This window comes from Polyodon spathula, chromosome 4 (genome assembly GCF_017654505.1).
Source record: "Polyodon spathula isolate WHYD16114869_AA chromosome 4, ASM1765450v1, whole genome shotgun sequence".
Lineage (NCBI taxonomy): Eukaryota > Metazoa > Chordata > Actinopteri > Acipenseriformes > Polyodontidae > Polyodon > Polyodon spathula.
This window is the reverse complement of record NC_054537.1, coordinates 38,304,025-38,317,650: the sequence shown is the minus strand read 5'-3', so window position 1 is coordinate 38,317,650 and position 13,626 is coordinate 38,304,025. Positions and strand designations below refer to the sequence as shown.

The 13,626-nt window shown below is 37.1% G+C and overlaps 1 protein-coding gene across 6 annotated transcripts in view; it reads left to right on the top strand.

Moving 5' to 3' along the window:
* The window catches only part of LOC121314513 (tensin-3-like), a 154,118-nt gene extending 146,847 nt beyond the window's left edge, over window positions 1–7,271 (top strand). For all 6 annotated transcript variants that reach the window (XM_041247878.1, XM_041247875.1, XM_041247877.1 and 3 more), the window contains 6 exons: window positions 196–273; window positions 1,132–1,209; window positions 1,978–2,146; window positions 2,523–2,591; window positions 2,874–2,900; window positions 5,043–7,271. In XM_041247878.1, the coding sequence (XP_041103812.1) occupies window positions 196–273; window positions 1,132–1,209; window positions 1,978–2,146; window positions 2,523–2,591; window positions 2,874–2,900; window positions 5,043–5,187 (566 nt within the window). In that variant the 3' untranslated portion in view covers window positions 5,188–7,271. The remainder of the gene's footprint in view (window positions 1–195; window positions 274–1,131; window positions 1,210–1,977; window positions 2,147–2,522; window positions 2,592–2,873; window positions 2,901–5,042) is intronic.
* Window positions 7,272–13,626: the final 6,355 nt, after the last annotated feature.

The following is a 13,626-nucleotide window of genomic DNA, read 5'->3' as shown; positions in this document are numbered from 1 at the left end:
CAGTCATTAACACTTTTATGGGATCACTTAGGGTTAAGGGTGCTTTGTGTGTTTTACAGTTTTTATTTATTGCACTGGTCCTGTTTTACTTTGTTTGGGGTTTACTTTTGGGGGGTGAGAGGCATATTTTGTGAAGTTTACTGAGACAAGCATGTCACACAGTAACCTGATTTTCTTGTTTTATTTTACTTACAGGAAGTCTTACAGCATTGGTTTGTCAACATTCCATTACCCCACTGGCATTACCATGCAAACTCATCATCCCAGATAGAGGTAAGCTTATGTTTCATATTAAAATGTTAATTCAGTTCTGTAGTGGGGTGCAGTACATGCGAACCATCACATCCAGGGTGACTGTGAACATAACAAAGTGTTGGCGCTAGCTTTTTGTGTCAGTATGAAATTCAAAGACATCCACTGTTGAAGGAATGCAACAATATTAAATATTTTACAAAAGCTAGCATTTTTATTTATTTTTTGGTGGCTGTTAAAACACGAGCGAATGTTTTCCTTCCAACAGGATGCAGGTGGCTTTCCTCTTCATTTGGACGAGGTTATTGTTTTGCTTACCTTTCCTGGTCTGAAGAAACATTTTGTTCAGTTCCATTCAATAGAAAACTGTCAATGCTGGTATTAAATAATTGAACCTCAGAATAGAAGTAATTAAAAACATGATGTAGCAAAATAAAATAAGTAAATCAGTAAATGCTGGGTTGGCTTTAGATTAGTATTTCACCCTGTTTAACTACCAGGAGTTATTCAATACATCTAAACAGCAGCAGATCTACATACTACAGTAATTTAAAACATGAACCTTGATGAGGTTTTTTTTTATATTTTTCCAGACAGAAATAAACAAAAAGACCCTAACATGCACGATTGGACCATTATTGGTTATTTAAACAGCAGCAGTATTTAGATCTTTCTCCGTTTAGATCAATTGAAAATACCCAAGTCTTTAGTGCAGTTCATTTAAGATACCTGCATTCAGAATCTAAACCCGTCACACTGGGGCAAATGCATTTACATTCTAGAATGAGTTTTATATACTATCAACAGTTCCGCTTGTGTGTATATGCATTAGTGGAATTTCATAACACAACAGAATTATGCTTTCCTTCTTTCTATTAGATCCTCTTGAGGACGCTGGTGAGTCTGTGTCACAGTCTGCAACAAACTCTGCTGCTGAGCTACTTAAACAAGGAGCAGGTAAGTTTTTCTGATCATTTTTGATCAGTTTTTTTTTAAATGGGAAAGAAGTTCATTTGTAACCTTTCGTAACCCTTTACGGTCCTAGGTCTAACATTTTCCCTTTCCTGTCCGACATCATCAAAAAGACGTCAAGCACAGGTCTCTAGGTGTTTTTTCTCCAGAAAAAGCTGGGGAAACCTTTCAAAGGTTGAGTGAGACAGTTAGGAACTGAGAGAAGCCAAAAAATAAAAATAAAGGGAGGGGCAAATCTGAGGAATACACATAACCCCTGCACCACAGAGATAACACAGACATAAACTAGTAAGATAGCTGCTTCCGCATCCAGAGCTCAAAGAATATCATTGACATTTGCCAAGCTTTTTGAGATGTAATAGTAATAAAATAATGACTTGGATCACATTATTGAGGAGTTTGGTGATAAATCATCTCCTGATCGCTTGATTTGTCAGTATGCACGACTATGAAGAGATATGTGATAAATACAGCAGACAAGGTGTGGGGCAGGACTGGAGTACAGAGTGTCCTGTTGATATGCAGTGCATTTTAAACCTGTTTTACTTTGAATAAAATTATTTTTAAACAGCGTTTGTAAAATAAATTGGAGCAGGTGCGCCCGACAGGCGCTGAATAAATGGACCACAGAGGATTAATAAACTGGTAGTGCAGAAACACAGCCACTTTAGAAACTGCCCATTTCTTACATTTAAGTTGCATTGTTTAACATCATCATTGTTTATGATTTATTTAACCATTATGTTTTTTCAGCCTGCAATGTGTGGTATCTGGGGTCGGTGGAAATGGAATCCCTCACTGGCTATCAAGCAGTGCAAAAAGCCGCAAGCATATCTTTAGCCATGGATCCTCCCCCAACCTCCACTGTGGTGCATTTCAAGGTGTCGGCTCAAGGCATCACGCTCACAGACAATCAGAGAAAGTAAGGGATCTCTTCTTTGCTCTGTTATGTAACACAATGGTTGTCTGTCATGGAAGTTATGGATGCAAATTAATTGGTAATATTAAGATTTGAATATTGATTAATTTATGGATGTATTTGTTGGTACATCTCCTAATATACAGTACTGTCACTTGCTCGTGAAACATCTTGTTATTTGAAAATAGATAATTGTCTACTCTTTAAAAACATACAAAGATTTTACTGAATAGTCTGTCCCACTAGTGTAGAGGTACCCCAAACATGGTCGACTTACTACCACTGTGAAACAACTAGGTATGGCATAGTTTGAGGGGTCATGTATTATAGCTACTGAGATTTATTTTATTTAAATATATTCTTTGTTTTCTCCATATAGACTATTTTTCCGAAGACATTATACTGTCAATACTGTTATCTTTTGTGCATTGGATCCAAGAGATAGAAAGTAAGTTGTTTTTTAATTGCTGGATGTAATTCAACTCACTGTGGTATATCATTTAGTTAAACATATGTATCAGAAACTATTATTTCAGGTTAACCTCTTGACAACTAGCGCCATCTGGTGCTAGTTTGGAGTTCAAACTGTTACTAGCTGTCAAGATTTTTGAAAAATATAATGTACACATTTTAACTATCAATATACTGTACAATACAGTTACTGCTATTCTGTGTAGGTTTTTGTTACCTAACTATGCACATCTAATATTTTTCTCTTTATTTAATTAAGGTGGACAAAAGATGAAGGTTTTTCAAAGTAAGTTATAATTATACCCAGGGCTTAAGTTTTTATGGAATATTTCCCAGAGCACAACCCCCCCACCCAAAAAAAAAAAAAACAAAAAAAAAAAAAAAAAAAAAGTAAAGGAAGGTTTTAACGTAAAAAAAAGTAAATTAAAAGCGTTTTTAACAAGTGTCCAAAAGATTTTCTGAGCATTGCTTACACGTTTTGTTTTTCTGTTTTAATCACCAACTAGGAAATTACATACAAGTACACTTAAGTAAAACTTAAGTTCTAATAAATCCTTCTAATAAGTAAAACTCCTAAAGACAGATGCGTGAATCAACCACAGGTACAGCTCTGGACTTCCACAGAGAAGATCTCCGATTCCCAACACATTAAATTGCATTGCTGCAAAAAGACAGGCGTTACATTCTCAGTTTTAAATTCACAAATTATTATAAAGAAAATAAAAAAAAAAAAGGTTTTCATAAATGCTAACAGTATTCAAAATCATTTCTCAGGCCATTAAGTCAAGTACTTCAGTTCGTTATATTGTTTCAAACTAGTTAAGCTCCTACATTCTCAGGCAATCAAACCGATATCTTGTTTCAGGTCTGCCGATTAGTAGTGACTTATTCAATCACGGAAACAAGGCATATACATTGGCCCTGATTATGAAAAGTGCCTTTCGACAACATTGCCTTCTCTTTTAACCCGACTCTTATCCTGAACGCTGTTTCCATCATAAAATGTAACCCTTTTCTGCAATGTACATAAAAATAGCGGGAAAACTATTCAGTATTTAAATGAGAAACCTGCATCTTAATGATGCAAATGAAAGTTTCTATGTCATTTCAGGATTTCAAATGAAAGGTAGTTAAAGCAGAGAAAAACAAAATAAGTATGTGTTTCATGAGATAAGAAGGAGGAGGAGATGATGCATTTAATAGAACACAATAATAAAGCAAGTACATCAGGACAAAGAGAAAAGTCAGTCACTATTTTAGACAGATAATACTCAATCGGACCAGATCAACCCTTTTGATTTTTACACAGGGTATGTTAGTTAGGTACCCACTTCATTTGCATAACATTCCTCATACTGTCTGGGGGTTTGCGACTGTTCTCATCCTTCCTGGCCATTTTTTATTTTTATTCGGAACAAGTTAAAATTCCGTCACAAAAGCCCTCCCAGACGGTCGGAAAATCTGTGATACTCAGGGCAATTGTGTCAAGTTTACACAACAGTTAACTCATTTACAGTTGCACACGATACATGTACACACACACACACACACACACACACACACACACACACACACACACACACACACACACACACACACAGCACAACAACAACCAGGGAAAGGAAGGGCAGACACACACATACAGATACAGAAGTGGCGCTCCTGTTGTTATGCTGCTCTCCATATAATGTACGTAAATATTTTCACTCATAATAATTGCCATGAAAATAAATTGCTGCAGTCCTCGTGAAAATAAATGTTTCTAATTATTTATGGTAAAGTTGTATTTCATAATCTTTTCACTACAGAACAGCCTCAGGCTGAAGTCAAGGTGTGGAAATATTTACCAGAGCTCAGCTCCGGCGGAATTTAAAACCTGATTGTACCTATACGAAAAATTATTTTGCTTTCCAGTGCTGTTATTAAATAAACATTCCTTACATTAACATGTCTGAGGCTTGTTAAAGCCAGGACTTTCAGTCCTGCTGCATGTAGCTATTCAGGTATCTGTAAGAATTAAAAAGAAAAGAAAAAAAAATTGCTTTCCCTGATCATGTTCAAATATGAGGTGGGATAAAAAAAAATAAAACCAGAAAACAAACCAAAACCACTGGATTATGTGTGTAACATTATTGTGGATTCAAACAAAGTAAAGGGAATAATTAATTAAATATCATTTTCCCCAGTATTTATAAACCTACAGTAATTGGAAAATAAATATTCAATTCTAAGGGTAGGAAGGTTTTCTAATGTTGCAGGAAAGTATGTGTGTTTGTTTTTTCTCATTTTAATTTAATCATGCTTTTGTTTTTGAAATTCATAAGTGCTTTCTCTCCAGTTCCAGTTAATACTAGATTTTCTTCTAAAAAGAAAAACTGACATGGAATTCTCACCAATTTTTTAATTTTTTTTTTTATATAACTTTCAGAATTTTCGGATTTGTGGCAAGAAAGCAAGGAAGTGCAACTGACAATGTGTGCCACCTCTTTGCTGAACATGACCCAGAGCAGCCTGCCAGTGCCATTGTCAACTTTGTGTCAAAAGTAATGATAGGCTCTCAGAAGAATAAATAATATAACACACCCACCCCCTTAAAAAAGAAGTGCTTCGGTTTGTATGAGTGTACTTTTAACAGGTTGTACAAGACTGACGAAGATGGTATGTGTAAGGTCTATTTTGGAAGGGGTGTAGGGAAAGAGACCGAATTAGGAAAGAGTGCTGTGTGTTAGTGGCACTTGGCTGAGATCAGAGTGGTATTTAAGATACGTCTGACAAATGGTTTTATTATGGTTGAGATTAAAGGCAAATGTTGGGTTAGATATTTGCGTCACAAATTAAGAACTAATAGGACAACCGAAGGTTAGACTAAAACAGTAAGTACTTGTAACATGTATTTATTTGTCTTTACCACAATATTTGTATTAGACTGCAGAAAACTGCCTGCTTTTAATTTTGCCTCAGCTTTATCTTTTCACTTAAGTTAAAAAGGACAAAAAGCAACAGATGTTAATGTGCCTTTTTGTAGATTTATTTGTAAAGATTTCCTGTTCAAAGGTCAAGGCTTTAAAGATGCATTATCTACACAAGAACTTAGACAAGGAATAATACGAAGTACATTCCAACCTGTTCTCTGATGGCTGTTAGACACCTTTTCGTTATATTTTCATTAAAACAGACAAAATATGGAGCTAATTGCATTCTAATCAAGTAAGGAGTGTCCAGGGCAGTTTCCAAAAACTTTAATAGACCCTCTTCTGATCTTGTTGGCCTAAACTTGGTTTCTGCTTTTTCTTAATTGAGACCTAATGTGGACTTCACTTTTTTTTCTTGTTAAACTTTTTTGTTGAAATGATAGAAGGATAAACCTTAAGGTTGGTTCATACTTAAGACTACGACATAATTTGTGGTCGGAGTCGAGGGTCTTCGACCCTGTGCGACAGGTCAGAATTAGTCATCCACACTCTTGTGACGTGCATCTTTTTTGGAAAGTCATACAGCCTTTTACCATGTGTCTGTGCCCTGAAATTGCATAGGGTCAGGTAATGTTGAAAGATTTCAATATTTGCTGCATGGTCAGAGTGAAGCTGCATAGCTTTTATAGTTGTCTGCGTCTGGTGTATGGCATTCATCTGCGACAGAAGTATTCATGAAGGGGAGGTCTTTTAAGCTCACTGTTAACAGGTTTTCTAGGCCGGCAACTCAGGAGTTTATTTCACTCATAACCTGGAATGGTTTAAACCAAGTGTTTTCTTATACATCAGATTATATTGTGTTCACAAATGAAACAGATAATGAACCGAATTTACATAAACCCTGGCCCCAAACACAAATCTGCTGTGTCACAGAATTACAATAAGTAGTCAAATAAAGGTAATGCCAAAATTCTGTTGCAAATGGTTCTTGCATCTAATGCATTGGATGTTAATCCATTCTTACTGTAGTTTTAGATGGGCCATTCAGTGTGGTATGTACTTCAAAAGAAAATGGTTTAAAATATTAGCAAAAATGGAGAATGCATCTTTAAAACCCGAAGACAGTCCTGGATTATATCTGTTTATAAATAAGAATCTGTTCCTGTTAACAGTATAATCACTAAATATGTTATTAGGAGAGTCTTATTAGGTTGTATCCCTCATATATTTTATTACAAGATATACGAAGCTATGTTTTATAACTAAACTTTTTTTTTTTTTTTTTAATGAAAATGTTAACAGTACTAAAAAGTCCATACTCCCAGGACATGAAATTATTTTCGGGCCAAAGACAAAACAGCTAAACAGCACTTCAAGCTGTAACATAGCTGCATTATCATTAAAAGAAATCAGTTACAAAGTTTATAATAATGTTTTAGTATTCACATTGGTATTAACATGCTATAATTATATTGTTGTTTGTTCTACAGTGTTAAATGTGTTATGGCAATGATAACCATTTGTTTATACACATTTTCAGCTTACTTTATGTTATATCATTAAGATTTATGTAATGTTTCCTGCTATCTGCACTGTCTGTTCTATGTTATGTAGCTGCCTTCTTTTAAGCCTTCTGTAAAAACTGTGTACCCATTATGTAAATGAATGTTCTGTAATTCCTTGTATAGTCATTTTCTCTATTCCATAAGTACCAGCTCAGATTATAATAAAATAAGTATAATACACTTTGGTGGGATCTTTCTTTTTTGTAACAGATATTTAAAAATGCACTGCAAAAAAATGTCCTGAAATGCAAAAAAAAAAAAAAAAAATCTTAGATATAAGAAATGAAATCATAAAGCCATTCTCAGCCAATCAAAACACTAGGTTTCAAAACATTATAGAAAATATTATTTTGGCATGACTTTATGGGCTCTATTTTCAAACGTTCCAAGAGGGACATTCGAGGAGACGTTATGCGATTTTCAAATGTATTCTCCTATTTGCGATTCTCAAGAAGGCGAATTTGTGTATTCGAGGTCATCCTAACAAGGATTTTCTGGTTTCCATTTTAAATTTCACTAGGACAATACAATGCACCTGAATAGATATCTCAAATGCTTAATTTACATAAATACACAGCCCTTTTTGAATTCCCACGTGTGATTCTTATCATCCAATTATATATTTTTTTCTCCTAATTTTAGTCAAGTGTATTCACCTGGACATGAGGTGTTCAATTAATTCTCCCGATTTTATATAAAGGCTTCTGAACAATGTGTTTTATATCTCATCGAAATGGAGGTCTTTCCACTGTTTCGGGAAGCTAATGCAACACTCCTGCAGAACAAGCAAGGTGAAATGAGGCGTGATCGAAACAGAGAGAGAATATACCTTCCCAGGCTATAAGGATGATTTAGAATGTCCATCAGAAAGGAATTTAGCCCAAAATGTCCATCTTAAAGTGGTAGCGTCTTTGGGTTTATTAATGAAGTAACTACTGCATTGGCGAAGAGGGCACAGCATTATATTGTGTTCCCTCACAACCAATGGAAGTTAGATAAGGTTAAAACACTTCTTTTTTTTCTTTTTTTAAAATTTTTTAATTGTATTATATATACCAGGATTGCCATCTGTCCTTGAGACTATAGATTGATCAGCAGGTTGCTTTGCGGAATCCTGCAGGTTTTTTTTTCAATAGGAAAAAATTCTCTTTGTTAAACACACAGGTGGAGTGCGATGCCGAGCGTGTCAAAACTCGTGTGTGCCCGCTATCCAGGATTTTGCCATGATTCACACATACTCCAAAATTCCAATTTCAGGCAATTGTTTGAGTCGCCACGGAGACCAGAAGGAATATTAGTTGGTAAATAATATATAGCCAAATAATTGATTTTGTTTTTTCAAAAATATTTGTATTTTTTTTTTTTAAATAAACAAATTTATTCTGCCACTGTTGGCTAGCCCTTGAATATATTTGTAAAAAAAAAAAAAAAAATGAATACAAATATTTTTGTAGTTCTCCCCTGTATTTGTGATATACATTTTTGCTTTGGTAACTTCAATGCATTCCTGTTTAGTTAATATTTTATCCTCCCATATTTGTCAGGGGATGCTGGCTGTCCTTTATGTCAGTGGGTTATGACACCAGTATTGAATCCCTCCACAGAAGCAGAGGAAAACTCTAATATTGCACATAGGGTCACGAGAAGTGTAATTGAAAGGACCTTTGGCCTTCTAAAAATGAGGTTTAGCTGTCTTGATAGATCAGGTGGTATGCTACAACATACCCCAGAGAAGGTGGCCCGATTATTTTTGGCATGTTGCGTCTTGCACAACATTGCTATTTGCAGAACTATTGATATTTCACAGAAGGGCAGTCTATTGAAGATTAACCCCGATGTACCTGATGACGAAGAAAGACATACAGCTGTGGCTCGTGAGGTCAGGATTGGAATTATAAAGAACTTGTTCACATGTGAGTGTTATTTGGAATATGAATTGTACTTTGATTTAAAATGTTTATTATTATTGCATTGTAATATTATTCAATGCACAATGATGACATACACACACACACACAAAATGGGGGGGGGGGATTAGGAAGCCTATGTATTTGTACCAGTCCAATTTAACCCTTTTTTCTGCCAGCTGATACTCTTGTGGAACAACTTCTTACAGAATCTTGGGGCACATCTTTCGAGAGGACACTTGAGCTGGCTACGCTGCTGGTGGCTGCAGCATCTGTTGTAGTGGTACTTCTTCCAGCCATCCGGTGTGTTTTGTGCATAATGCCTGCTGTGCTACTTTGGTGCTGTTTAGAAGAGCCTTCAGAACTCTGACTCTTCAATTGACTTTTCCATGCCCTTTCCTCTCTGCTATTGTTAGCCATATAGAATTCAGTATCTGAACAGAATTTGCGGTATTCAGGGTACTCTTTACACATAGAAGATCTCTCATCCTTTACTTGCGTGTTATTGCCTGCCAAAAAACTGGCAGTATCTTGAAAAGACAGAATTATTTGTTCTGGGACAACAGATTGAGTAGCAGAAACATTTGGGGACTGACTAACTGCAAGAGGGGGGGCAGCAGGAACAGAAACAGCTTTGTAACAGGTGCCAGCTGTTTCAAAGCGGTTTTAATAAATTTCCTAGCATCTGTGTCAACTCTGTCATTATTTTAAAATTCTGTTTAAATCAGACACTTCCTGTTTTCTGTATACAGCAGGACAGCACAGGACCGTTTAAGTATTTTATTTTTCTTTCTTTATTTTCCAAACTATTTTTTTTTTGTTAACATTGTCACAACCATAACATGTCAACTTGTACACCTTTTAGACTAAAATTAAAACATCTATCCTTACCTTCCTGTAATCTATCCATAATCTTAGTCATGTATTTACTTTAGCAGGTACAATATCGGAACAGCAACACATGTGTTTAGAGAAATCTCAGAATACAGCCATTTAGTGCAAGACTGTAATGAAGATACTGTGACTGTACATGTTGACTTTTCAGAATCATGGCGACGTAAATAAAAGCTTGAGGCTGAGGCAGCTAATTTTAGACAAAAACGGCCTCAAACTTGGGATGTACTACACAAAGAATGAGAAATCAGGTTTTTGTACAGTTACAGAATCCAAACGTCAGGATGCAGCATCAATCTGGGTGTATATGGACCGGTATTGAAAAGCATCTGCGGGAATGTGGCAGGACAGAAAAGTATTGTGTGTAATTAGTGGGACAAGGCAAAGCCCTACTTGTAAATGAATGTATTATGATTTAAAAGAATGGTTTATTTGTGTGGTATCATTTAATGTGTTATTGTGGGTTTAACAAGTTGCTGATATATGTATTATTTGGGTTATGTAGCACGGGTGATTATTTATATTATTGTTTGGTTTAAATGTGGTCTGGCAGAGGTGGTATTAGCAGCTCATCTCTGCCAGGTAGCTCGTGAGAACGCATGGTCGGCAGATAGTGATTATTGACTGTTGGCCACACAAACAAAAAAAAACTGTTGTGTAGAATGTGACCACCTCTGGGTTGATTAATTTATTGCTAATCTGGAGATGGTCACACGTATACAAAACCTGCAGCTTTTGCTGGTCGGGGTGGGTGTTCCCGTTATGCTTAGCTTCAGCATGGCACAATTCAACAGTATGTTTTTATTCATTTCCCATGCATGAAAAGACAAGATAAATGTGGCTGAAAAATATTCAGAGATAAATTCACAGTAACGAAACACACTAAATAACAATAACAAAAACAGAACTGAAACTCTGAAGCTTCTCTTAAACTACACGGCTTCTCATTCTTCAAGGATCTGAAACAGCAGGCCCTTATGCTGATTTCTGCTGTAAACTTGCCTTTATTTGACAGTATAAGTATGTTGCTGAAAAAAGTATTTGATTAGTTTGGAGATTACTTTTACAAACTGACTATGCACTGATGTAATTAGAATGACACAAAAACAGTATATGCTAACTGAAACAGTTGAATAGAGCAATGCTGAAACTACACTGAACAAAAATATAAATTCAAAACATGCAACAATTTCAAAGATTTTACTAAGTTCCAGTTCATATAATGAAATCAGTCAATTGAAATAAATTTATTAGGCCCTAATCTATGGATTTCACATGACTGGGAATACAGATATGCATCTGTTGGTCACAGATACCTTAAAAAAATAAATAATAAAAAAAAAAAAGGTAGGGGCATGGATCAGAAAACCAGTCAATATCTGGTGTGACCATCATTTGCCACATGCAGCGCGACAAATCTCCTTCACATACAGTTGATCAGGTTGTTGATTGTGGCCTGTGGAATGTTGTCCCGCTCCTCTTCAATGGCTGTGCAAAGTTGCTGGATATTGGCGGGAACTGGAACACGCTGTTGTACACGTCGATCCAGAGCATCACAAACATGCTCAATGGGTGACATGTCTGGTGAGTATGAAGGCCATGGAAGAACTGGGACATTTTCAGCTTCAAGGAATTGTGTACAGATCCTTGCGACATGGGGCCATGCATTACACTATGTAACACAATTTTTGTTCCTGGGTAGTAAGTGTTATTTCCTAATTGCTTATGCCTCAAAAGTATAGAAAATGGCTATTATTCTCCACAAACTTTGCTTTTGTAACCAGGACAATGATATTTTCAAATTTACCTATTTCCAATGAGAAAACGGGCGAATTTATGTCTTTTCGTTCACATAAAGTCAGAAAAAAAACAACATATGAATGCAAATTAACATGTATTTATACTAAAGTAATACAAAAATGATTACAAAAGATTTAGAAGTGAGTAGTTTTTCGAGATTTACGATTATACTGTAAATCACTTTCACGAATCAGCCCCCAAATGTAGTCTCCCATCATGTTCTCGTTATACTGTCCTTGGTAGCGACGTTCAAAGTCCAGTATATCCTGGTGGAAGCGCACACCTTGCTCCTCCGAGTACGCTCCCATGTTCTCCTTGTATTTATCAAGATGAGCATCAAGGATATGGACTTTGAGGGACATCCTACAACCCATTGTGCCGTAATCTTCACCAGAGTCTCAACCAGCTCCACATAGTTTTCGGCCTTGTGATTGCCCAGGAAGCCCCGAACCACTGCGACAAAGCTGTTCCAAGCCGCTTTCTCCTTACTAGTGAGCTTCTTGGGGAATTCATTGCACTTCAGGATCTTCTTTATCTGTGGTCCGACGAAGACACCGGCTTTGACCTTTGCCTCAGACAGCTTAGGGAAGAAGTCTTGAAGGTACTTGAAGGCTGCCGACTCCTTATCTAGAGCTCTGACAAATTGTTTCATAAGGCCCAATTTGATGTGCAGTGGTGGCATCAGCACCTTGCGGGGGTCCACCAGTGGCTCCCACTTGACGTTGTTCTTCCCCACAGAGAACTTGGTCCTCTGTGGCCAGTTCCACATGTGGTAGTGCGCCTTAGTGTCCCTGCTGTCCCAAAGGCAAAGATAACAGGGAAACTTGGTAAAACCGCCTTGGAGACCGATCAGGAATGCCACCATTGCAGCCTCTTGATGCCATCTCAGAAAAATGCAGATATGTATCCACTTAGGCAGCTGGAACTAAACTGAACTGGTGGGCTTAAGGCCCCTGTATTTATACTACTATTTATATTACTGGAAAGTTCTAGAAAGTTCTAGAAGTTACTTCAAGTTTACTCAGCACTGAGTCTATCTGGAATGTTCTGGAAAATAGATAAATTTCAAAATATCACTGTCCTGGTCACAAAAGCAAAGCTTGTGGGGAATAATAGCCATTTTCTATACTTTTGAGCATAAGCAATTAGGAAATAACACTTACTACCCAGGAACCAAAAAAAAACAACAATTTGTTACACGGTGTTATCATGCTGAAACATGAGGTGATGACAGCGGATGAATGGCACGACAATGCAATTGTGTTTGCTGTGTAGCTTATGCATGCCCATACCATAACCCCACCGCCACCATGGGGCCCTCTGTTCACAATGTTGACATCAGCAAACTGCTCGCCCAAATGATGCCATACACGTTGTCTGCCATCTGCCCGGTACAGTTGAAACCGGGATTCATCCGTGAAGAGCACACTTCTCCAGCATGCCAGTGGCCATCGAAGGTGAGCATTTTCCCACTGAAGTCGGTTACGACGCCAAACTTCAGTTAGGTCAAGACCCTGGTTAGGACAACAAGCATGCAGATGAGCTTCCCTGAGGCGGTTTCTGACAGTTTGTGCAGAAAGTCTTCGGTTGTGCAAACCCACAGTTTCATCAGCTGTCCAGGTGGCTGGTCTCAGACGATCCCGCAGGTGAAGAAGTCGGATGTGGAGGTCCTGGGCTGGTGTGGTTACACGTGGTCTGCGGTTGTGAGGCCGGTTGGACATACTGCCAAATTCATTAAAACGATGTTGGAGGTGGCTTATGGTAGAGAAATGAACATTTAATTCTCACAACAGCTCTAGTGGACATTCCTCCAGTCAGCATGGCAATTGCACGCTCCCTCAAAACTTGAGACATCTGTGGCATTGTGTTGTGTGACAAAACTGCACATTTTAGAGTGGCCTTTTATTGTCCCCAGCACAAGGTGCACCTGTGTA